The 25,049-nt window shown below is 50.8% G+C and overlaps 1 protein-coding gene across 1 annotated transcript; it reads left to right on the top strand.

Moving 5' to 3' along the window:
* Positions 1-12: 12 nt before the first annotated feature.
* On the top strand, positions 13-24,484 carry LOC139409809 (basic immunoglobulin-like variable motif-containing protein). Its single transcript, XM_071155185.1, has 3 exons — positions 13-109; positions 1,907-2,494; positions 24,354-24,484. The coding sequence occupies exons 2-3, from the start codon at positions 1,987-1,989 to the stop codon at positions 24,482-24,484; spliced, it is 639 nt and encodes a 212-aa protein (XP_071011286.1). The 5' UTR covers positions 13-109; positions 1,907-1,986.
* Positions 24,485-25,049: the final 565 nt, after the last annotated feature.

Below are 25,049 nucleotides of genomic sequence, written 5' to 3'. Positions count from 1 at the left end.
AAGGAGGAGGACGTCAATATACAACAGCGTATTTATCCCAACAGGAGAAATTCATACTATGTGGCTACCTAGTTAACTACCAAGTTAAAAATCCACGACACCATGCAAGGTATGTGTACCAAATGTTACAGGTTTATTGCGTGCATATTTTAGAGTGTCCGATGCTACTGCATGTTTTTGCTGCCATCTTCTGAGATGACAGGTGGTGATGGTGACGGCCGTCTAGCCTAGTGGGCTAGATACAAAATACATATTCTTATCTTTGTCTCTATGATTGAACGGCCGGGTAATGTAAAAAAACATTTACATCACTCCTAAGTGTGTTTTGTACTCAATGTCCAATACATTATCCTTATCAAGTGTTCATGCTACTGTAGATCAGGTTATGGCTGAATTAATATCAAGGCTTGCCGTAAAGTTAGCCAAAAGGCTGGCAGATGACGATATTGAGTCGTTTCATCTTACCATTCATTCAATGGGAACGCACCTATCCCTGAACCGGGTTGTACATAATATATTTTCCATTGAGGCTGCAAGGGTGTAGTTTTCCTCCTTAACTAGATTTAATGGTGATACGTTTTGTGATATCCAATTGGTAGTTACGATCTTGTCTCATCGCTGCAACTCTCCAACGGGCTTGGTAGAGGCGAAGGACTGAAACATCACCCGCCAAGCCACACTGCTTCTTAACTAGGAAGCCAGCCGCACCAATGTGTTGGAGGAAACAACTGACGACTGAAGTCAGCTTTCAGGTGCCCGGCCCGCTACAAGGAATCGCTAGAGTGCGATGAGCCATGGAAAACCCCCCGGTCTAACCCTCCCCTAACCCAGGTCGTCTGGGTTAGGGGAGGGTTAGACCGGGGGGTTTTCCATGGCTCATCGCACTCTAGCGATTCCTTGTAGCGGGCCGGGCACCTGAAAGCTGACTTCAGTCGTCAGTTGTTTCCTCCAACACATCGCTAGAGTGCGATGAGCCATGGAAAACCCCCCGGTCTAACCCTCCCCTAACCCAGGTCGTCTGGGTTAGGGGAGGGTTAGACCGGGGGGTTTTCCATGGCTCATCGCACTCTAGCGATTCCTTGTAGCGGGCCGGGCACCTGAAAGCTGACTTCAGTCGTCAGTTGTTTCCTCCAACACATTGGTGCGGCTGGCTTCCTAGTTAAGAAGCAGTGTGGCTTGGCGGGTGATGTTTCAGTCCTTCGCCTCTACCAAGCCCTGGGCCAATTGTGTGTCACCCTATGGGACTCCCGGTCACGGCCGGTTGTGACACAGCCTGGGGTCGAACCCCAGGTTGTAGTGAAGCCTCAACACTAACATGTAGTGCCTTAGACCGCTGCGCTACGCAGGAGACCCCATACTTTCTTTATGAAGCACCAGTTTCCACCACCATGCTAATGTTAGTCCTGGATGTTGCATATTCCATTCAGCCAATCAGGTTGCAGTAGTCTGTTTTTTTTCTCACCCCTGGTCTGATTGGCTGAACACAATACGCAACATCAGGAAGTAGCATTAGCCACTTTAGCATGGTGGTGGAAAATAGTGTTTTATAAAAAAGTATGTAAATTTCCCCGTTTTTTTCCGACCTTCTCCCCGTTCAATTGAGTTCAGGAGGAACATTTCACCCTTACAGCCTGAATGGAGAATGTTTAATGTACAAACCAGTCCATGGGGGATACGAGTGCATAGCCAGCTGCATAGCCAGTCCATCTGGACGGTAAGATTAAATTACTCAACATCGCCATCTGCTGGCCTTTGGGATACCTTCAATTCTATGTTAGTTACTGACTTTAAATTACCTTCCAACACTTTACCTTTATAAGCCCATAAACACAATTCCTGATTGATATCTTTAAACCCAATTTGAAGTTTTAATAAATATATATTTTTAACCCTTTCTGCAGCATAGATGACATCCCACCCCTCTAAACAGACCAACCACTTCAACTTTAAACAATTCTCTCATTCATCATCCCAGTCCTCTCTTCAATGCCTAACAGTGGGGATAGTTCAGGACCTAATGTGTCTGGGAGTCAGCCAGGCGACCAGGCTATGCCCTTGTCCCAGCGACCCCCACCCCCTGACAGAGAGGATGACAAACGCGGCCTGCTGACCACTCTCACCCGGGACTCCCTGAGGACCCGGAGAGCCTCCAGCGCTGAGCTCCAGCTCCCATGGACCTGCCCTGTCACTCACTCCAGAGAGAAGTTCTACACGGTCTGCTCAGACTACGCCCTCCTCAACCAGGCTGCCTCTCTCTACCGGCTCCCCAGCACCCCCAGAGAGGTGGCCCACAGCAAGCAGGATGGCAGCGGGGCCCCATTAGTGAAGTCCAGCACTGTGGACCTGTCTCAGGGGCAGCCTGCAGGTGTAGAGGAGGCTTCAGACGAAGACTTTGACATGGAGGGGGTGTCCTGCAGCAACACCAAGCCTATCCTGGCTTGGGAGATTGATACCACTAACTTTGATGCTGTGCTAACTCGAAAGCCCAGGGCAAGTAAGCAAAATCAATAACCTAAATCATATACAGTTCTGCTTGCTTTTGGAGACATCATTTCCAGTATGTTTTCAGTCTCATGAATATGCTATGAATTACTTAGTATTGTTCTCATGCTGATTCATCTGTTACTAAGAAATATGTGCCCGTAGCTGGTGTTCAGATCATCTGTTGTTGGTACCGTGGGTATCATGAGTATTCACCCCCCCTACCCCTTGGATTACTTCACATTTTATTGTGTTACCAAGTGGGATTAAACTGTCATTTTGTTGTCAATGAGCTACACAAAATACTCTGTCAAAGTAGAAGTAAAATCCTAACATTATTTTAAGATGAATGAAAAATAAAACATTTAATATACGTTAATTAGATACGTTTTCACCCCCCTGAGTAAATACATGTTAGAAACACCTTTGGCAGCGATTACATCTGTGAGTGTTCTTTGGTAAGTCTCTTAAGAGCTTTGCACACCGGGATTGTGCAATATTTACCCAGTATTCTTTTCAAAATACTTCACGCTCTGTGAAGGTGTTGGGGATAATGACTAGACAGCAATTTTCAAGTCTTGCCATAGATTTCAAGAAGATTTAAGTCAAAACTGTGACTTGGCCACTTAGAATTGAGGAACATTCACTGTCTTCTTGGTAAGCAACTCCCAGTGTAGATTTGGCCTTGTGTTGTAGGTTATTGACCTGCTGAAAGGTGAATTCATCTCCCATTGTCTGGTATAAAAGCATACTGAAGCAGGTTTTCCTCTAGGATTTTGTATGTGCTTAGCTCCATCCCATTTATTTTCATCCTGAAAAACGCCCCAGTCTTTGCCATTGTCAAGCATACCCATACCATGATGCAGCCAACATCACCCTTGAAAATAAGGAGGCATTTACTCAGTGACGTGTTGTATTGGATTTGCCCCAAACGTTAGGCTTTACATTTACTTAAGGCTTTGCAAAGTGTATTCCGTACTTGTTGTTTTTGCAGTACTACTTTAGTGCCTTGTTTCATACAGGATGCATGTCTTGGAATATTTTTATTCTGATTTTCACTCATTTAGGTCGTTATTATAGAGACACATTTCTCCTATCACAACTTCGTAGCAGTTTTAAAATCACCAATGGCCTCATTGTAACATCCCTGAGCAGTTTCCTTCCTGTTCTGAATCTCAGTTTCCTTCCTGTCCTGCAGATCAGTTTCCTTCCTGTCCTGTAACTCAGTTTCCTTCCTGTAACTCAGTTTCCTTCCTGTCCTGTATCTCAGTTTCCTTCCTGTTCTGTAGCTCAGTTTCCTTCCTGTCCTGTATCTCAGTTTCCTTCCTGTCCTGTATCTCAGTTTCCTTCCTGTTCTGTATCTCAGTTTCCTTCCTGTCCTGTATCTCAGTTTCCTTCCTGTCCTGTCTCAGTTTCCTTCCTGTCCTGCAGCTCAGTTTCCTTCCTGTCCTGTTCTCAGTTTCCTTCCTGTCCTGCATCTCAGTTTCCTTCCTGTCCTGCAGCTCAGTTTCCTTCCTGTTCTGTATCTCAGTTTCCTTCCTGTCCTGTATCTCACTTTCCTTCCTGTCCTGCTTCTCAGTTTCCTTCCTGTTCTGTATCTCAGTTTCCTTCCTGTTCTGTATCTCAGTTTCCTTCCTGTCCTGTATCTCAGTTTCCTTCCTGTCCTGTATTTCAGTTTCCTTCCTGTCCTGCAGATCAGTTTCCTTCCTGTCCTGTATCTCAGTTTCCTTCCTGTCCTGTATCTCAGTTTCCTTCCTGTCCTGTACCTCAGTTTCCTTCCTGTCCTGCATCTCAGTTTCCTTCCTGTTCTGCAGCTCAGTTTCCTTCCTGTTCTGTGTCTCAGTTTCCTCCCTGTCCTGCATCTCAGTTTCCTTCCTGTCCTGCATCTCAGTTTCCTTCCTGTCCTGTATCTCAGTTTCCTTCCTGTCCTGCATCTGTTTCCTTCCTGTCCTGCATCTCAGTTTCCTTCCTGTTCTGTAGCTCAGTTCAGAAGGATGACTGTATCTTTGATGTGTCTGTGTGGTTAAATACATCATCCACAGCATAATTATTAACTTGACCAGAGGTAAAAAATATATTCCATATCTGATTTTGTTATTGTTACTCATCGACCAATCAGTGCCCTTCTTTATGAGGCTTTTGAAAAAGCTCCCTGGTCTTTGTAGTTGAATCTGTGCTTGAAATTCAATACTTGACCGAGGGACAGAGTGGATCCATGTAACTTATGATGTGATTTGTTGAGACAAATTGTACTCCTGAACTGATTTAGGAGGGTGAATACTTATGCAACAACCACAACATTTGTGTTATTACATTTTTATTAATCTGTAAACATTTCTAGAATTTTCTTTTTACTTTGGCATTATGGAGTATTTTATGTAGTAGATCAATGACACACACACAAAATAAAATCACAATTAAATCTATTTCATTCCCACTTTGTAACACAGCAAAATTCCATGAACTTCCAATAAATTCCCTGTTTTCCCTGAAATCCCAGAATATTCTCCGGAAACAGGTGGGAATAAGAAGGAAATCTATTATCCTCCAACCAGGAATTCTGGAAAACCAGGAAATTTGAATGTTTCCCAGAATTTTGAAACCCTACTCATGATACTCCTCTTCAACACAGGCAGTGAAACCACAGACAGGCAGTGAAACCACAGACAGGCAGTGAAACCACAGACAGGCAGTGAAACCACAGACAGGCAGTGAAACCACAGACAGGCAGTGAAACCGCAGACAGGCAGGGAAACCGCAGATAGGCTGTGAAACCACAGACAGGCAGGGAAACCGCAGACAGGCAGAGAAACCACAGACAGACAGGGAAACCACAGACAGACAGGGAAACCACAGACAGGCAGAGAAACCACAGACAGACAGGGAAACCACAGACAGGCAGTGAAACCACAGACAGGCAGTGAAACCACAGACAGACAGGGAAACCACAGACAGACAGGGAAACCACAGACAGGCAGTGAAACCACAGACAGACAGGGAAACCACAGACAGACAGGGAAACCACAGACAGGCAGAGAAACCACAGACAGACAGGGAAACCACAGACAGACAGGGAAACCACAGACAGGCAGTGAAACCACAGACAGGCAGTGAAACCACAGACAGACAGGGAAACCACAGACAGGCAGAGAAACCACAGACAGACAGGGAAACCACAGACAGGCAGTGAAACCACAGACAGGCAGTGAAACCACAGACAGACAGGGAAACCACAGACAGACAGGGAAACCACAGACAGGCAGTGAAACCACAGACAGACAGGGTTGAAGTGTACCTATGATGAAAATTACAGGCCTCTCTCATCTTTTTAAGTGGGAGAACTTGCACAATTGGTGGCTGACTAAATACTTTTTTGCCCCACTGTATGAACGTTATCTGATTTTTAGCAAGTTATTGATTTCAAGGCATCATATTAATCTGGGCTATTTTCAGCCCTTTCCTGAGTAACTCATCAGAGATAAACATAATATGGAAAAGAACAAACAAAGCAAGAACAAAAAAACAACATTATTCAACCGTCCATCAATCAGTTGGTGTGTTTAAGTGTGTGTGTGCTGCGGGGTTGACGCTACGAAAGGCTTCCGGGAGGGAGGGGGGACAATGAACCTGTCATAGCAGATGTAAGCCATGTCCTCACGCGCTCTGGCAGCTTTCATGGCTGGAATCAGTTCTTTCCTCTTCTGGCGCACAGCTTCAGGATAGTCCTCGTTGATGAAGATGTACGTTTATCTCAAGTTCTTGGCTCTTTCCAGAACAGCTACTTTTTCCTAGAACCTCTGGAACTTGACCACTATCGGGCTGGGCCTGTCACCTGGGCCGGTGGTGGGCTTTCCAGTCCTGTGAGCGCGCTCCACCTCAATCTTCCTATGGTCAGCTTTCAGTTTCTTAGTGATAATTTCCCGCACTTTGTCCTCAGACTCCGTCCAGGTCTCATGTGGAGAGTTCACAACAATGTTGTTCCGCCTTGATTGTCCCTCGAGAATCTGATTTTCGCCGTTAGATTGTCTATACTTTTATTAATCGCATCCACCAGTATTTGGACAAAACACTTGAAGCAATTTTTTGTTGTTGTTGTTGTTGTTGTTGTTGTTGTTGTTGTTGTTGTTGTTGTTGTTGTTGTTGTTGTTGTTGTTGTTGTTGTTGTTGTTGTTGCAACAACTGCTTGTAGAACTATTTTTGTTTGTTTAAAAGATCCTTCACCTGTGATACCACTGTCCAGAGTGCTAGTAGGACAGGTAGAGACACCACTGTCCAGAGTGCTAGTAGGACAGGTAGAGACACCACTGTCCAGAGTGCTAGTAAGACAGGTAGAGACACCACTGTCCAGAGTGCTAGTAGGACAGGTAGAGACACCACTGTCCAGAGTGCTAGTAGGACAGGTAGAGACACCACTGTCCAGAGTGCTAGTAGGACAGGTAGAGACACCACTGTCCAGAGTGCTAGTAGGACAGGTAGAGACACCACTGTCCAGAGTGCTAGTAAGACAGACAGAGACACCACTGTCCAGAGTGCTAGTAGGACAGGTAGAGACACCACTGTCCAGAGTGCTAGTAGGACAGGTAGAGACACCACTGTCCAGAGTGCTAGTAAGACAGACAGAGACACCACTGTCCAGAGTGCTAGTAGGACAGGTAGAGACACCACTGTCCAGAGTGCTAGTAGGACAGGTAGAGACACCACTGTCCAGAGTGCTAGTAGGACAGGTAGAGACACCACTGTCCAGAGTGCTAGTAGGACAGGTAGAGACACCACTGTCCAGAGTGCTAGTAGGACAGGTAGAGACACCACTGTCCAGAGTGCTAGTAAGACTGGCAGAGACACCACTGTCCAGAGTGCTAGTAGGACAGGTAGAGACACCACTGTCCAGAGTGCTAGTAGGACAGGTAGAGACACCACTGTCCAGAGTGCTAGTAGGACAGGTAGAGACACCACTGTCCAGAGTGCTAGTAGGACAGGTAGAGACACCACTGTCCAGAGTGCTAGTAGGACAGGTAGAGACACCACTGTCCAGAGTGCTAGTAGGACAGGTAGAGACACCACTGTCCAGAGTGCTAGTAAGACTGGCAGAGACACCACTGTCCAGAGTGCTAGTAGGACAGGTAGAGACACCACTGTCCAGAGTGCTAGTAGGACAGGTAGAGACACCACTGTCCAGAGTGCTAGTAGGACAGGCAGAGACACCACTGTCCAGAGTGCTAGTAGGACAGGTAGAGACACCACTGTCCAGAGTGCTAGTAGGACAGGTAGAGACACCACTGTCCAGAGTGCTAGTAGGACAGGCAGAGACACCACTGTCCAGAGTGCTAGTAGGACAGGTAGAGACACCACTGTCCAGAGTGCTAGTAGGACAGGTAGAGACACCACTGTCCAGAGTGCTAGTAGGACAGGTAGAGACACCACTGTCCAGAGTGCTAGTAGGACAGGTAGAGACACCACTGTCCAGAGTGCTAGTAGGACAGGTAGAGACACCACTGTCCAGAGTGCTAGTAAGACAGACAGAGACACCACTGTCCAGAGTGCTAGTAGGACAGGTAGAGACACCACTGTCCAGAGTGCTAGTAGGACAGGTAGAGACACCACTGTCCAGAGTGCTAGTAGGACAGGTAGAGACACCACTGTCCAGAGTGCTAGTAGGACAGGTAGAGACACCACTGTCCAGAGTGCTAGTAGGACAGGTAGAGACACCACTGTCCAGAGTGCTAGTAAGACTGGCAGAGACACCACTGTCCAGAGTGCTAGTAGGACAGGTAGAGACACCACTGTCCAGAGTGCTAGTAGGACAGGTAGAGACACCACTGTCCAGAGTGCTAGTAGGACAGGTAGAGACACCACTGTCCAGAGTGCTAGTAGGACAGGTAGAGACACCACTGTCCAGAGTGCTAGTAGGACAGGTAGAGACACCACTGTCCAGAGTGCTAGTAGGACAGGTAGAGACACCACTGTCCAGAGTGCTAGTAAGACTGGCAGAGACACCACTGTCCAGAGTGCTAGTAGGACAGGTAGAGACACCACTGTCCAGAGTGCTAGTAGGACAGGTAGAGACACCACTGTCCAGAGTGCTAGTAGGACAGGCAGAGACACCACTGTCCAGAGTGCTAGTAGGACAGGTAGAGACACCACTGTCCAGAGTGCTAGTAGGACAGGTAGAGACACCACTGTCCAGAGTGCTAGTAGGACAGGCAGAGACACCACTGTCCAGAGTGCTAGTAGGACAGGCAGAGACACCACTGTCCAGAGTGCTAGTAGGACAGGCAGAGACACCACTGTCCAGAGTGCTAGTAAGACAGACAGAGACACCACTGTCCAGAGTGCTAGTAGGACAGGCAGAGACACCACTGTCCAGAGTGCTAGTAGGACAGGTAGAGACACCACTGTCCAGTGCCAGTAAGACAGGCAGAGACACCACTGTCCAGAGTGCTAGTAGGACAGGTAGAGACACCACTGTCCAGAGTGCTAGTAGGACAGGTAGAGACACCACTGTCCAGAGTGCTAGTAGGACAGGCAGACACACCACTGTCCAGAGTGCTAGTAGGACAGGCAGAGACACCACTGTCCAGAGTGCTAGTAAGACAGACAGAGACACCACTGTCCAGAGTGCTAGTAGGACAGGCAGAGACACCACTGTCCAGAGTGCTAGTAGGACAGGTAGAGACACCACTGTCCAGAGTGCTAGTAGGACAGGTAGAGACACCACTGTCCAGAGTGCTAGTAGGACAGGTAGAGACACCACTGTCCAGAGTGCTAGTAGGACAGGCAGAGACACCACTGTCCAGAGTGCTAGTAGGACAGGCAGAGACACCACTGTCCAGAGTGCTAGTAGGACAGGCAGAGACACCACTGTCCAGAGTGCTAGTAGGACAGGCAGAGACACCACTGTCCAGAGTGCTAGTAGGACAGGTAGAGACACCACTGTCCAGAGTGCTAGTAGGACAGGCAGAGACACCACTGTCCAGAGTGCTAGTAGGACAGGCAGAGACACCACTGTCCAGAGTGCTAGTAAGACAGACAGAGACACCACTGTCCAGAGTGCTAGTAGGACAGGCAGAGACACCACTGTCCAGAGTGCTAGTAGGACAGGTAGAGACACCACTGTCCAGTGCCAGTAAGACAGGCAGAGACACCACTGTCCAGAGTGCTAGTAGGACAGGTAGAGACACCACTGTCCAGAGTGCTAGTAGGACAGGTAGAGACACCACTGTCCAGAGTGCTAGTAGGACAGGCAGACACACCACTGTCCAGAGTGCTAGTAGGACAGGCAGAGACACCACTGTCCAGAGTGCTAGTAAGACAGACAGAGACACCACTGTCCAGAGTGCTAGTAGGACAGGCAGAGACACCACTGTCCAGAGTGCTAGTAGGACAGGTAGAGACACCACTGTCCAGAGTGCTAGTAGGACAGGTAGAGACACCACTGTCCAGAGTGCTAGTAGGACAGGTAGAGACACCACTGTCCAGAGTGCTAGTAGGACAGGCAGAGACACCACTGTCCAGAGTGCTAGTAGGACAGGCAGAGACACCACTGTCCAGAGTGCTAGTAGGACAGGCAGAGACACCACTGTCCAGAGTGCTAGTAGGACAGGCAGAGACACCACTGTCCAGAGTGCTAGTAGGACAGGTAGAGACACCACTGTCCAGAGTGCTAGTAGGACAGGCAGGCAGAGACACCACTGTCCAGAGTGCTAGTAGGACAGGCAGAGACACCACTGTCCAGAGTGCTAGTAGGACAGGTAGAGACACCACTGTCCAGAGTGCTAGTAGGACAGGTAGAGACACCACTGTCCAGAGTGCTAGTAGGACAGGTAGAGACACCACTGTCCAGAGTGCTAGTAGGACAGGTAGAGACACCACTGTCCAGAGTGCTAGTAGGACAGGCAGAGACACCACTGTCCAGAGTGCTAGTAGGACAGGTAGAGACACCACTGTCCAGAGTGCTAGTAGGACAGGCAGAGACACCACTGTCCAGAGTGCTAGTAGGACAGGCAGAGACACCACTGTCCAGAGTGCTAGTAGGACAGGTAGAGACACCACTGTCCAGTGCCAGTAAGACTGGCAGAGACACCACTGTCCAGAGTGCTAGTAGGACAGGTAGAGACACCACTGTCCAGAGTGCTAGTAGGACAGGTAGAGACACCACTGTCCAGAGTGCTAGTAGGACAGGTAGAGACACCACTGTCCAGAGTGCTAGTAGGACAGGCAGAGACACCACTGTCCAGAGTGCTAGTAGGACAGGTAGAGACACCACTGTCCAGAGTGCTAGTAGGACAGGCAGAGACACCACTGTCCAGAGTGCTAGTAGGACAGGCAGAGACACCACTGTCCAGAGTGCTAGTAGGACAGGTAGAGACACCACTGTCCAGAGTGCTAGTAGGACAGGTAGAGACACCACTGTCCAGTGCCAGTAAGACTAGTGGACAGGAGACACCACTGTCCAGAGTGCTAGTAGGACAGGTAGAGACACCACTGTCCAGAGTGCTAGTAGGACAGGTAGAGACACCACTGTCCAGAGTGCTAGTAGGACAGGTAGAGACACCACTGTCCAGAGTGCTAGTAGGACAGGCAGAGACACCACTGTCCAGAGTGCTAGTAGGACAGGTAGAGACACCACTGTCCAGAGTGCTAGTAGGACAGGCAGAGACACCACTGTCCAGAGTGCTAGTAGGACAGGCAGAGACACCACTGTCCAGAGTGCTAGTAGGACAGGTAGAGACACCACTGTCCAGTGCTAGTAGGACAGGCAGAGACACCACTGTCCAGAGTGCTAGTAGGACAGGTAGAGACACCACTGTCCAGAGTGCTAGTAGGACAGGTAGAGACACCACTGTCCAGAGTGCTAGTAGGACAGGTAGAGACACCACTGTCCAGAGTGCTAGTAGGACAGGCAGAGACACCACTGTCCAGAGTGCTAGTAGGACAGGTAGAGACACCACTGTCCAGAGTGCTAGTAGGACAGGTAGAGACACCACTGTCCAGAGTGCTAGTAGGACAGGTAGAGACACCACTGTCCAGAGTGCTAGTAGGACAGGTAGAGACACCACTGTCCAGAGTGCTAGTAGGACAGGTAGAGACACCACTGTCCAGAGTGCTAGTAGGACAGGTAGACACACCACTGTCCAGAGTGCTAGTAGGACAGGTAGACACACCACTGTCCAGAGTGCTAGTAGGACAGGTAGAGACACCACTGTCCAGAGTGCTAGTAGGACAGGTAGAGACACCACTGTCCAGAGTGCTAGTAGGACAGGCAGAGACACCACTGTCCAGAGTGCTAGTAGGACAGGTAGAGACACCACTGTCCAGAGTGCTAGTAGGACAGGCAGAGACACCACTGTCCAGAGTGCTAGTAGGACAGGTAGAGACACCACTGTCCAGAGTGCTAGTAGGACAGGTAGAGACACCACTGTCCAGAGTGCTAGTAGGACAGGCAGAGACACCACTGTCCAGAGTGCTAGTAGGACAGGTAGAGACACCACTGTCCAGAGTGCTAGTAGGACAGGTAGAGACACCACTGTCCAGAGTGCTAGTAGGACAGGTAGAGACACCACTGTCCAGAGTGCTAGTAGGACAGGTAGAGACACCACTGTCCAGAGTGCTAGTAGGACAGGCAGAGACACCACTGTCCAGAGTGCTAGTAGGACAGGTAGAGACACCACTGTCCAGAGTGCTAGTAGGACAGGCAGAGACACCACTGTCCAGAGTGCTAGTAGGACAGGTAGAGACACCACTGTCCAGAGTGCTAGTAGGACAGGTAGAGACACCACTGTCCAGAGTGCTAGTAGGACAGGTAGAGACACCACTGTCCAGAGTGCTAGTAGGACAGGTAGAGACACCACTGTCCAGAGTGCTAGTAGGACAGGCAGAGACACCACTGTCCAGAGTGCTAGTAGGACAGGCAGAGACACCACTGTCCAGAGTGCTAGTAGGACAGGCAGAGACACCACTGTCCAGAGTGCTAGTAGGACAGGTAGAGACACCACTGTCCAGAGTGCTAGTAGGACAGGCAGAGACACCACTGTCCAGAGTGCTAGTAGGACAGGCAGAGACACCACTGTCCAGAGTGCTAGTAGGACAGGCAGAGACACCACTGTCCAGAGTGCTAGTAGGACAGGTAGAGACACCACTGTCCAGAGTGCTAGTAGGACAGGTAGAGACACCACTGTCCAGAGTGCTAGTAGGACAGGTAGAGACACCACTGTCCAGAGTGCTAGTAGGACAGGTAGAGACACCACTGTCCAGAGTGCTAGTAGGACAGGCAGAGACACCACTGTCCAGAGTGCTAGTAGGACAGGTAGAGACACCACTGTCCAGAGTGCTAGTAGGACAGGTAGAGACACCACTGTCCAGAGTGCTAGTAGGACAGGTAGAGACACCACTGTCCAGAGTGCTAGTAGGACAGGCAGAGACACCACTGTCCAGAGTGCTAGTAGGACAGGTAGAGACACCACTGTCCAGAGTGCTAGTAGGACAGGCAGAGACACCACTGTCCAGAGTGCTAGTAGGACAGGCAGAGACACCACTGTCCAGAGTGCTAGTAGGACAGGTAGAGACACCACTGTCCAGAGTGCTAGTAGGACAGGTAGAGACACCACTGTCCAGAGTGCTAGTAGGACAGGTAGAGACACCACTGTCCAGAGTGCTAGTAGGACAGGCAGAGACACCACTGTCCAGAGTGCTAGTAGGACAGGTAGAGACACCACTGTCCAGAGTGCTAGTAGGACAGGTAGAGACACCACTGTCCAGAGTGCTAGTAGGACAGGTAGAGACACCACTGTCCAGAGTGCTAGTAGGACAGGTAGAGACACCACTGTCCAGAGTGCTAGTAGGACAGGCAGAGACACCACTGTCCAGAGTGCTAGTAGGACAGGTAGAGACACCACTGTCCAGAGTGCTAGTAGGACAGGTAGAGACACCACTGTCCAGAGTGCTAGTAGGACAGGTAGAGACACCACTGTCCAGAGTGCTAGTAGGACAGGCAGAGACACCACTGTCCAGAGTGCTAGTAGGACAGGTAGAGACACCACTGTCCAGAGTGCTAGTAGGACAGGCAGAGACACCACTGTCCAGAGTGCTAGTAGGACAGGTAGAGACACCACTGTCCAGAGTGCTAGTAGGACAGGTAGAGACACCACTGTCCAGAGTGCTAGTAGGACAGGTAGAGACACCACTGTCCAGAGTGCTAGTAGGACAGGCAGAGACACCACTGTCCAGAGTGCTAGTAGGACAGGTAGAGACACCACTGTCCAGAGTGCTAGTAGGACAGGTAGGACAGAGACACCACTGTCCAGAGTGCTAGTAGGACAGGTAGAGACACCACTGTCCAGAGTGCTAGTAGGACAGGTAGAGACACCACTGTCCAGAGTGCTAGTAGGACAGGCAGAGACACCACTGTCCAGAGTGCTAGTAGGACAGGCAGAGACACCACTGTCCAGAGTGCTAGTAGGACAGGTAGAGACACCACTGTCCAGAGTGCTAGTAGGACAGGTAGAGACACCACTGTCCAGAGTGCTAGTAGTAGAGACACCACTGTCCAGAGTGCTAGTAGAGACACCACTGTCCAGAGTGCTAGTAGGACAGGTAGAGACACCACTGTCCAGAGTGCTAGTAGGACAGGCAGAGACACCACTGTCCAGAGTGCTAGTAGGACAGGTAGAGACACCACTGTCCAGAGTGCTAGTAGGACAGGTAGAGACACCACTGTCCAGAGTGCTAGTAGGACAGGTAGAGACACCACTGTCCAGAGTGCTAGTAGGACAGGTAGAGACACCACTGTCCAGAGTGCTAGTAGGACAGGTAGAGACACCACTGTCCAGAGTGCTAGTAGGACAGGTAGAGACACCACTGTCCAGAGTGCTAGTAGGACAGGCAGAGACACCACTGTCCAGAGTGCTAGTAGGACAGGTAGAGACACCACTGTCCAGAGTGCTAGTAGGACAGGTAGAGACACCACTGTCCAGAGTGCTAGTAGGACAGGTAGAGACACCACTGTCCAGAGTGCTAGTAGGACAGGTAGAGACACCACTGTCCAGAGTGCTAGTAGGACAGGTAGAGACACCACTGTCCAGAGTGCTAGTAGGACAGGTAGAGACACCACTGTCCAGAGTGCTAGTAGGACAGGTAGAGACACCACTGTCCAGAGTGCTAGTAGGACAGGTAGAGACACCACTGTCCAGAGTGCTAGTAGGACAGGCAGAGACACCACTGTCCAGAGTGCTAGTAGGACAGGTAGAGACACCACTGTCCAGAGTGCTAGTAGGACAGGCAGAGACACCACTGTCCAGAGTGCTAGTAGGACAGGTAGAGACACCACTGTCCAGAGTGCTAGTAGGACAGGTAGAGACACCACTGTCCAGAGTGCTAGTAGGACAGGTAGAGACACCACTGTCCAGAGTGCTAGTAGGACAGGTAGAGACACCACTGTCCAGAGTGCTAGTAGGACAGGCAGAGACACCACTGTCCAGAGTGCTAGTAGGACAGGTAGAGACACCACTGTCCAGAGTGCTAGTAGGACAGGTAGAGACACCACTGTCCAGAGTGCTAGTAGGACAGGTAGAGACACCACTGTCCAGAGTGCTAGTAGGACAGGTAGAGACACCACTGTCCAGAGTGCTAGTAGGACAGGCAGAGACACCACTGTCCAGAGTGCTAGTAGGACAGGCAGAGACACCACTGTCCAGAGTGCTAGTAGGACAGGTAGAGACACCACTGTCCAGAGTGCTAGTAGGACAGGTAGAGACACCACTGTCCAGAGTGCTAGTAGGACAGGTAGAGACACCACTGTCCAGAGTGCTAGTAGGACAGGTAGAGACACCACTGTCCAGAGTGCTAGTAGGACAGGTAGAGACACCACTGTCCAGAGTGCTAGTAGGACAGGCAGAGACACCACTGTCCAGAGTGCTAGTAGGACAGGTAGAGACACCACTGTCCAGAGTGCTAGTAGGACAGGTAGAGACACCACTGTCCAGAGTGCTAGTAGGACAGGTAGAGACACCACTGTCCAGAGTGCTAGTAGGACAGGTAGAGACACCACTGTCCAGAGTGCTAGTAGGACAGGCAGAGACACCACTGTCCAGAGTGCTAGTAGGACAGGCAGAGACACCACTGTCCAGAGTGCTAGCAGAGACACCACTGGACAGGACAGAGACACCACTGTCCAGAGTGCTAGTAGGACAGGTAGAGACACCACTGTCCAGAGTGCTAGTAGGACAGGTAGAGACACCACTGTCCAGAGTGCTAGTAGGACAGGCAGAGACACCACTGTCCAGAGTGCTAGTAGGACAGGTAGAGACACCACTGTCCAGAGTGCTAGTAGGACAGGTAGAGACACCACTGTCCAGAGTGCTAGTAGGACAGGTAGAGACACCACTGTCCAGAGTGCTAGTAGGACAGGTAGAGACACCACTGTCCAGAGTGCTAGTAGGACAGGTAGAGACACCACTGTCCAGAGTGCTAGTAGGACAGGTAGAGACACCACTGTCCAGAGTGCTAGTAGGACAGGCAGAGACACCACTGTCCAGAGTGCTAGTAGGACAGGTAGAGACACCACTGTCCAGAGTGCTAGTAGGACAGGTAGAGACACCACTGTCCAGAGTGCTAGTAGGACAGGCAGAGACACCACTGTCCAGAGTGCTAGTAGGACAGGTAGAGACACCACTGTCCAGAGTGCTAGTAGGACAGGCAGAGACACCACTGTCCAGAGTGCTAGTAGGACAGGCAGAGACACCACTGTCCAGAGTGCTAGTAGGACAGGTAGAGACACCACTGTCCAGAGTGCTAGTAGGACAGGCAGAGACACCACTGTCCAGAGTGCAGAGTGCTAGTAGGACAGGTAGAGACACCACTGTCCAGAGTGCTAGTAGGACAGGTAGAGACACCACTGTCCAGAGTGCTAGTAGGACAGGTAGAGACACCACTGTCCAGAGTGCTAGTAGGACAGGTAGAGACACCACTGTCCAGAGTGCTAGTAGGACAGGTAGAGACACCACTGTCCAGAGTGCTAGTAGGACAGGCAGAGACACCACTGTCCAGAGTGCTAGTAGGACAGGCAGAGACACCACTGTCCAGAGTGCTAGTAGGACAGGTAGAGACACCACTGTCCAGAGTGCTAGTAGGACAGGTAGAGACACCACTGTCCAGAGTGCTAGTAGGACAGGTAGAGACACCACTGTCCAGAGTGCTAGTAGGACAGGTAGAGACACCACTGTCCAGAGTGCTAGTAGGACAGGTAGAGACACCACTGTCCAGAGTGCTAGTAGGACAGGCAGAGACACCACTGTCCAGAGTGCTAGTAGGACAGGTAGAGACACCACTGTCCAGAGTGCTAGTAGGACAGGCAGAGACACCACTGTCCAGAGTGCTAGTAGGACAGGTAGAGACACCACTGTCCAGAGTGCTAGTAGGACAGGTAGAGACACCACTGTCCAGAGTGCTAGTAGGACAGGTAGAGACACCACTGTCCAGAGTGCTAGTAGGACAGGTAGAGACACCACTGTCCAGAGTGCTAGTAGGACAGGTAGAGACACCACTGTCCAGAGTGCTAGTAGGACAGGTAGAGACACCACTGTCCAGAGTGCTAGTAGGACAGGTAGAGACACCACTGTCCAGAGTGCTAGTAGGACAGGTAGAGACACCACTGTCCAGAGTGCTAGTAGGACAGGTAGAGACACCACTGTCCAGAGTGCTAGTAGGACAGGTAGAGACACCACTGTCCAGAGTGCTAGTAGGACAGGCAGAGACACCACTGTCCAGAGTGCTAGTAGGACAGGTAGAGACACCACTGTCCAGAGTGCTAGTAGGACAGGTAGAGACACCACTGTCCAGAGTGCTAGTAGGACAGGCAGAGACACCACTGTCCAGAGTGCTAGTAGGACAGGTAGAGACACCACTGTCCAGAGTGCTAGTAGGACAGGTAGAGACACCACTGTCCAGAGTGCTAGTAGGACAGGTAGAGACACCACTGTCCAGAGTGCTAGTAGGACAGGTAGAGACACCACTGTCCAGAGTGCTAGTAGGACAGGTAGAGACACCACTGTCCAGAGTGCTAGTAGGACAGGTAGAGACACCACTGTCCAGAGTGCTAGTAGGACAGGTAGAGACACCACTGTCCAGAGTGCTAGTAGGACAGGTAGAGACACCACTGTCCAGAGTGCTAGTAGGACAGGTAGAGACACCACTGTCCAGAGTGCTAGTAGGACAGGCAGAGACACCACTGTCCAGAGTGCTAGTAGGACAGGTAGAGACACCACTGTCCAGAGTGCTAGTAGGACAGGCAGAGACACCACTGTCCAGAGTGCTAGTAGGACAGGTAGAGACACCACTGTCCAGAGTGCTAGTAGGACAGGTAGAGACACCACTGTCCAGAGTGCTAGTAGGACAGGCAGAGACACCACTGTCCAGAGTGCTAGTAGGACAGGTAGAGACACCACTGTCCAGAGTGCTAGTAGGACAGGTAGAGACACCACTGTCCAGAGTGCTAGTAGGACAGGTAGAGACACCACTGTCCAGAGTGCTAGTAGGACAGGTAGAGACACCACTGTCCAGAGTGCTAGTAGGACAGGCAGAGACACCACTGTCCAGAGTGCTAGTAGGACAGGCAGAGACACCACTGTCCAGAGTGACAGGTAGAGACACCACTGTCCAGAGTGCTAGTAGGACAGGTAGAGACACCACTGTCCAGAGTGCTAGTAGGACAGGTAGAGACACCACTGTCCAGAGTGCTAGTAGGACAGGTAGAGACACCACTGTCCAGAGTGCTAGTAGGACAGGCAGAGACACCACTGTCCAGAGTGCTAGTAGGACAGGTAGAGACACCACTGTCCAGAGTGCTAGTAGGACAGGTAGAGACACCACTGTCCAGAGTGCTAGTAGGACAGGTAGAGACACCACTGTCCAGAGTGCTAGTAGGACAGGTAGAGACACCACTGTCCAGAGTGCTAGTAGGACAGGCAGAGACACCACTGTCCAGAGTGCTAGTAGGTAGAGACACCACTGTCCAGAGTGCTAGTAGGACAGGTAGAGACACCACTGTCCAGAGTGCTAGTAGGACAGGTAGAGACACCACTGTCCAGAGTGCTAGTAGGACAGGCAGAGACACCACTGTCCAGAGTGCTAGTAGGACAGGTAGAGACACCACTGTCCAGAGTGCTAGTAGGACAGGTAGAGACACCACTGTCCAGAGTGCTAGTAGGACAGGTAGAGACACCACTGTCCAGAGTGCTAGTAGGACAGGTAGAGACACCACTGTCCAGAGTGCTAGTAGGACAGGTAGAGACACCACTGTCCAGAGTGCTAGTAGGACAGGCAGAGACACCACTGTCCAGAGTGCTAGTAGGACAGGTAGAGACACCACTGTCCAGAGTGCTAGTAGGACAGGCAGAGACACCACTGTCCAGAGTGCTAGTAGGACAGGTAGAGACACCACTGTCCAGAGTGCTAGTAGGACAGGTAGAGACACCACTGTCCAGAGTGCTAGTAGGACAGGCAGAGACACCACTGTCCAGAGTGCTAGTAGGACAGGCAGAGACACCACTGTCCAGAGTGCTAGTAGGACAGGTAGAGACACCACTGTCCAGAGTGCTAGTAGGACAGGTAGAGACACCACTGTCCAGAGTGCTAGTAGGACAGGTAGAGACACCACTGTCCAGAGTGCTAGTAGGACAGGTAGAGACACCACTGTCCAGAGTGCTAGTAGGACAGGTAGAGACACCACTGTCCAGAGTGCTAGTAGGACAGGTAGAGACACCACTGTCCAGAGTGCTAGTAGGACAGGCAGAGACACCACTGTCCAGAGTGCTAGTAGGACAGGTAGAGACACCACTGTCCAGAGTGCTAGTAGGACAGGTAGAGACACCACTGTCCAGAGTGCTAGTAGGACAGGTAGAGACACCACTGTCCAGAGTGCTAGTAGGACAGGTAGAGACACCACTGTCCAGAGTGCTAGTAGGACAGGTAGAGACACCACTGTCCAGAGTGCTAGTAGGACAGGCAGAGACACCACTGTCCAGAGTGCTAGTAGGACAGGTAGAGACACCACTGTCCAGAGTGCTAGTAGGACAGGCAGAGACACCACTGTCCAGAGTGCTAGTAGGACAGGTAGAGACACCACTGTCCAGAGTGCTAGTAGGACAGGTAGAGACACCACTGTCCAGAGTGCTAGTAGGACAGGTAGAGACACCACTGTCCAGAGTGCTAGTAGGACAGGTAGAGACACCACTGTCCAGAGTGCTAGTAGGACAGGTAGAGACACCACTGTCCAGAGTGCTAGTAGGACAGGTAGAGACACCACTGTCCAGAGTGCTAGTAGGACAGGCAGAGACACCACTGTCCAGAGTGCTAGTAGGACAGGTAGAGACACCACTGTCCAGAGTGCTAGTAGGACAGGCAGAGACACCACTGTCCAGAGTGCTAGTAGGACAGGTAGAGACACCACTGTCCAGAGTGCTAGTAGGACAGGCAGAGACACCACTGTCCAGAGTGCTAGTAGGACAGGTAGAGACACCACTGTCCAGAGTGCTAGTAGGACAGGCAGAGACACCACTGTCCAGAGTGCTAGTAGGACAGGTAGAGACACCACTGTCCAGAGTGCTAGTAGGACAGGTAGAGACACCACTGTCCAGAGTGCTAGTAGGACAGGTAGAGACACCACTGTCCAGAGTGCTAGTAGGACAGGTAGAGACACCACTGTCCAGAGTGCTAGTAGGACAGGTAGAGACACCACTGTCCAGAGTGCTAGTAGGACAGGTAGAGACACCACTGTCCAGAGTGCTAGTAGGACAGGTAGAGACACCACTGTCCAGAGTGCTAGTAGGACAGGTAGAGACACCACTGTCCAGAGTGCTAGTAGGACAGGCAGAGACACCACTGTCCAGAGTGCTAGTAGGACAGGTAGAGACACCACTGTCCAGAGTGCTAGTAGGACAGGCAGAGACACCACTGTCCAGAGTGCTAGTAGGACAGGTAGAGACACCACTGTCCAGAGTGCTAGTAGGACAGGCAGAGACACCACTGTCCAGAGTGCTAGTAGGACAGGTAGAGACACCACTGTCCAGAGTGCTAGTAGGACAGGCAGAGACACCACTGTCCAGAGTGCTAGTAGGACAGGTAGAGACACCACTGTCCAGAGTGCTAGTAGGACAGGTAGAGACACCACTGTCCAGAGTGCTAGTAGGACAGGCAGAGACACCACTGTCCAGAGTGCTAGTAGAGACACCACTGTCCAGAGTGCTAGTAGAGACACCACTGTCCAGAGTGCTAGTAGGACAGGCAGAGACACCACTGTCCAGAGTGCTAGTAGGACAGGCAGAGACACCACTGTCCAGAGTGCTAGTAGGACAGGCAGAGACACCACTGTCCAGAGTGCTAGTAGGACAGGCAGAGACACCACTGTCCAGAGTGCTAGTAGGACAGGCAGAGACACCACTGTCCAGAGTGCTAGTAGGACAGGCAGAGACACCACTGTCCAGAGTGCTAGTAGGACAGGCAGAGACACCACTGTCCAGAGTGCTAGTAGGACAGGCAGAGACACCACTGTCCAGAGTGCTAGTAGGACAGGTAGAGACACCACTGTCCAGAGTGCTAGTAGGACAGGCAGAGACACCACTGTCCAGAGTGCTAGTAGGACAGGTAGAGACACCACTGTCCAGAGTGCTAGTAGGACAGGCAGAGACACCACTGTCCAGAGTGCTAGTAGGACAGGCAGAGACACCACTGTCCAGAGTGCTAGTAGGACAGGTAGAGACACCACTGTCCAGAGTGCTAGTAGGACAGGCAGAGACACCACTGTCCAGAGTGCTAGTAGGACAGGTAGAGACACCACTGTCCAGAGTGCTAGTAGGACAGGTAGAGACACCACTGTCCAGAGTGCTAGTAGGACAGGTAGAGACACCACTGTCCAGAGTGCTAGTAAGACGGGCAGAGACACCACTGTCCAGAGTGCTAGTAGGACAGGTAGAGACACCACTGTCCAGAGTGCTAGTAGGACAGGCAGAGACACCACTGTCCAGAGTGCTAGTAGGACAGGTAGAGACACCACTGTCCAGAGTGCTAGTAGGACAGGCAGAGACACCACTGTCCAGAGTGCTAGTAGGACAGAGACACCACTGTCCAGAGTGCTAGTAGGACAGGCAGAGACACCACTGTCCAGAGTGCTAGTAGGACAGGCAGAGACACCACTGTCCAGAGTGCTAGTAGGACAGGCAGAGACACCACTGTCCAGAGTGCTAGTAGGACAGGTAGAGACACCACTGTCCAGAGTGCAGGACAGAGACACCACTGTCCAGAGTGCTAGTAGGACAGGCAGAGACACCACTGTCCAGAGTGCTAGTAGGACAGGTAGAGACACCACTGTCCAGAGTGCTAGTAGGACAGGTAGAGACACCACTGTCCAGAGTGCTAGTAGGACAGGTAGAGACACCACTGTCCAGAGTGCTAGTAGGACAGGTAGAGACACCACTGTCCAGAGTGCTAGTAGGACAGGTAGAGACACCACTGTCCAGAGTGCTAGTAAGACGGGCAGAGACACCACTGTCCAGAGTGCTAGTAGGACAGGTAGAGACACCACTGTCCAGAGTGCTAGTAGGACAGGCAGAGACACCACTGTCCAGAGTGCTAGTAGGACAGGTAGAGACACCACTGTCCAGAGTGCTAGTAGGACAGGCAGAGACACCACTGTCCAGAGTGCTAGTAGGACAGGTAGAGACACCACTGTCCAGAGTGCTAGTAGGACAGGCAGAGACACCACTGTCCAGAGTGCTAGTAGGACAGGTAGAGACACCACTGTCCAGAGTGCTAGTAGGACAGGTAGAGACACCACTGTCCAGAGTGCTAGTAGGACAGGCAGAGACACCACTGTCCAGAGTGCTAGTAGGACAGGTAGAGACACCACTGTCCAGAGTGCTAGTAGGACAGGCAGAGACACCACTGTCCAGAGTGCTAGTAGGACAGGCAGAGACACCACTGTCCAGAGTGCTAGTAGGACAGGCAGAGACACCACTGTCCAGAGTGCTAGTAGGACAGGTAGAGACACCACTGTCCAGAGTGCTAGTAGGACAGGCAGAGACACCACTGTCCAGAGTGCTAGTAGGACAGGCAGAGACACCACTGTCCAGAGTGCTAGTAGGACAGGTAGAGACACCACTGTCCAGAGTGCTAGTAGGACAGGCAGAGACACCACTGTCCAGAGTGCTAGTAGGACAGGTAGAGGCACCACTGTCCAGAGTGCTAGTAGGACAGGTAGAGACACCACTGTCCAGAGTGCTAGTAGGACAGGTAGAGACACCACTGTCCAGAGTGCTAGTAGGACAGGTAGGCACACCACTGTCCAGAGTGCTAGTAGGACAGGTAGAGACACCACTGTCCAGAGTGCTAGTAGGACTGGCAGAGACACCACTGTCCAGAGTGCTAGTAGGACAGGTAGACACACCACTGTCCATAGTGCTAGTAGGACAGGTAGAGACACCACTGTCCAGAGTGCTAGTAGGACAGGCAGAGACACCACTGTCCAGAGTGCTAGTAGGACAGGCAGAGACACCACTGTCCAGAGTGCTAGTAGGACAGGCAGAGACACCACTGTCCAGAGTGCTAGTAGGACAGGTAGAGACACCACTGTCCAGATTGCTAGTAGGACAGGTAGAGACACCACTGTCCAGAGTGCTAGTAGGACAGGTAGAGACACCACTGTCCAGAGTGCTAGTAGGACAGGCAGACACACCACTGTCCAGAGTGCTAGTAGGACAGGCAGAGACACCACTGTCCAGAGTGCTAGTAAGACAGGCAGAGACACCACTGTCCAGAGTGCTAGTAAGACGGGCAGAGACACCACTGTCCAGAGTGCTAGTAGGACAGGCAGAGACACCACTGTCCAGAGTGCTAGTAGGACAGGCAGACACACCACTGTCCAGAGTGCTAGTAGGACAGGCAGAGACACCACTGTCCAGAGTGCTAGTAAGACAGACAGAGACACCACTGTCCAGAGTGCTAGTAAGACAGGCAGAGACACCACTGTCCAGAGTGCTAGTAAGACGGGCAGAGACACCACTGTCCAGAGTGCTAGTAGGACAGGCAGAGACACCACTGTCCAGAGTGCTAGTAAGACAGGCAGAGACACCACTGTCCAGAGTGCTAGTAAGACAGGCAGAGACACCACTGTCCAGAGTGATAGTAAGACGGGCAGAGACACCACTGTCCAGAGTGCTAGTAGGACAGGCAGACACACCACTGTCCAGAGTGCTAGTAGGACAGGCAGATACACCACTGTCCAGAGTGCTAGTAAGACGGGCAGAGACACCACTGTCCAGAGTGCTAGTAAGACGGGCAGAGACACCACTGTCCAGAGTGCTAGTAAGACGGGCAGAGACACCACTGTCCAGAGTGCTAGTAGGACAGGCAGAGACACCACTGTCCAGAGTGCTAGTAGGACAGGCAGAGACACCACTGTCCAGAGTGCTAGTAGGACAGGCAGAGACACCACTGTCCAGAGTGCTAGTAGGACAGGCAGAGACACCACAGACAGGCAGAGACACCACAGACGGGCAGAGACACCACCTAAAGAATCAGTGTGCTGTAGGGAGAGGGTGAATGAGGGGACTGTGTTTATTTCACATTGACTACAAGAGAGATTACTTTTCACAGTGACAAGATTACCCAGCTGAGTATTATTTTTGTTGAAAGAAATGGAACAATTAAGTACCGTGTGGTTCTCAGAAACAATTAGAACTCGAGGAACATTAGTACGCCACACTGATTATATATATATATATATATTCAGACCTGATGAACGCTTGACAGATATAGCCTACTTTTAGTTTCTGTCTTTATGAGCGATTGCTTTAACTTTCCTAACTTTTTAACTTTCCTATTTTCAGGCAACATAAAGAGAGTCGGTACTAAGAAGATGAAGTCTTCAGGGGGCAGTAGGAACCTGCAGGACCTTCCTCTCCACGCCTCGCAGGACGAGATCAAACAGAGGAAAGTCTTGGACCTCAGGAGATGGTAATATAGCACACAGCTCATTATACTGTAACTACTGAGGTAACACACAGCTCATTATACTGTAACTACTGAGGTAGCACACAGCTCATTATACTGTAACTACTGAGGTAACACACAGCTCATTATACTGTATTAACTACTGAGGTAACACACAGCTCATTATACTGTAACTACTGAGGTAACACACAGCTCATTATACTGTAACTACTGAGGTAACACACAGCTCATTATACTGTAACTACTGAGGTAACACACAGCTCATTATACTGTAACTACTGAGGTAACACACAGCTCATTATACTGTAACTACTGAGGTAACACACAGCTCATTATACTGTAACTACTGAGGTAACACACAGCTCATGATACTGTAACTACTGAGGTAACACACAGCTCATGATACTGTAACTACTGAGGTAACACACAGCTCATTATACTGTAACTACTGAGGTAACACACAGCTCATTATACTGTAACTACTGAGGTAACACACAGCTCAATATACTGTAACTACTGAGGTAACACACAGCTCATTATACTGTAACTACTGAGGTAACACACAGCTCATT

Source organism: Oncorhynchus clarkii, chromosome 5, assembly GCF_045791955.1.
Source record: "Oncorhynchus clarkii lewisi isolate Uvic-CL-2024 chromosome 5, UVic_Ocla_1.0, whole genome shotgun sequence".
In the NCBI taxonomy this organism is placed as follows: domain Eukaryota; kingdom Metazoa; phylum Chordata; class Actinopteri; order Salmoniformes; family Salmonidae; genus Oncorhynchus; species Oncorhynchus clarkii.
The sequence above is the reverse complement of the archived record's forward strand: the minus strand, read 5'-3'. Positions and strand labels throughout refer to the sequence as shown.

Excerpts from the sequence above, each read along its gene's own strand:
- LOC139409809 (XM_071155185.1), top strand. The coding sequence starts at position 1,987 with ATGCCTAACAGTGGGGATAGTTCAGGACCTAATGTGTCTGGGAGTCAG. Across the intron at positions 2,495-24,353 it reads AACTCGAAAGCCCAGGGCAA|GCAACATAAAGAGAGTCGGT; the intron begins GTAAGCAAAATC and ends TCCTATTTTCAG.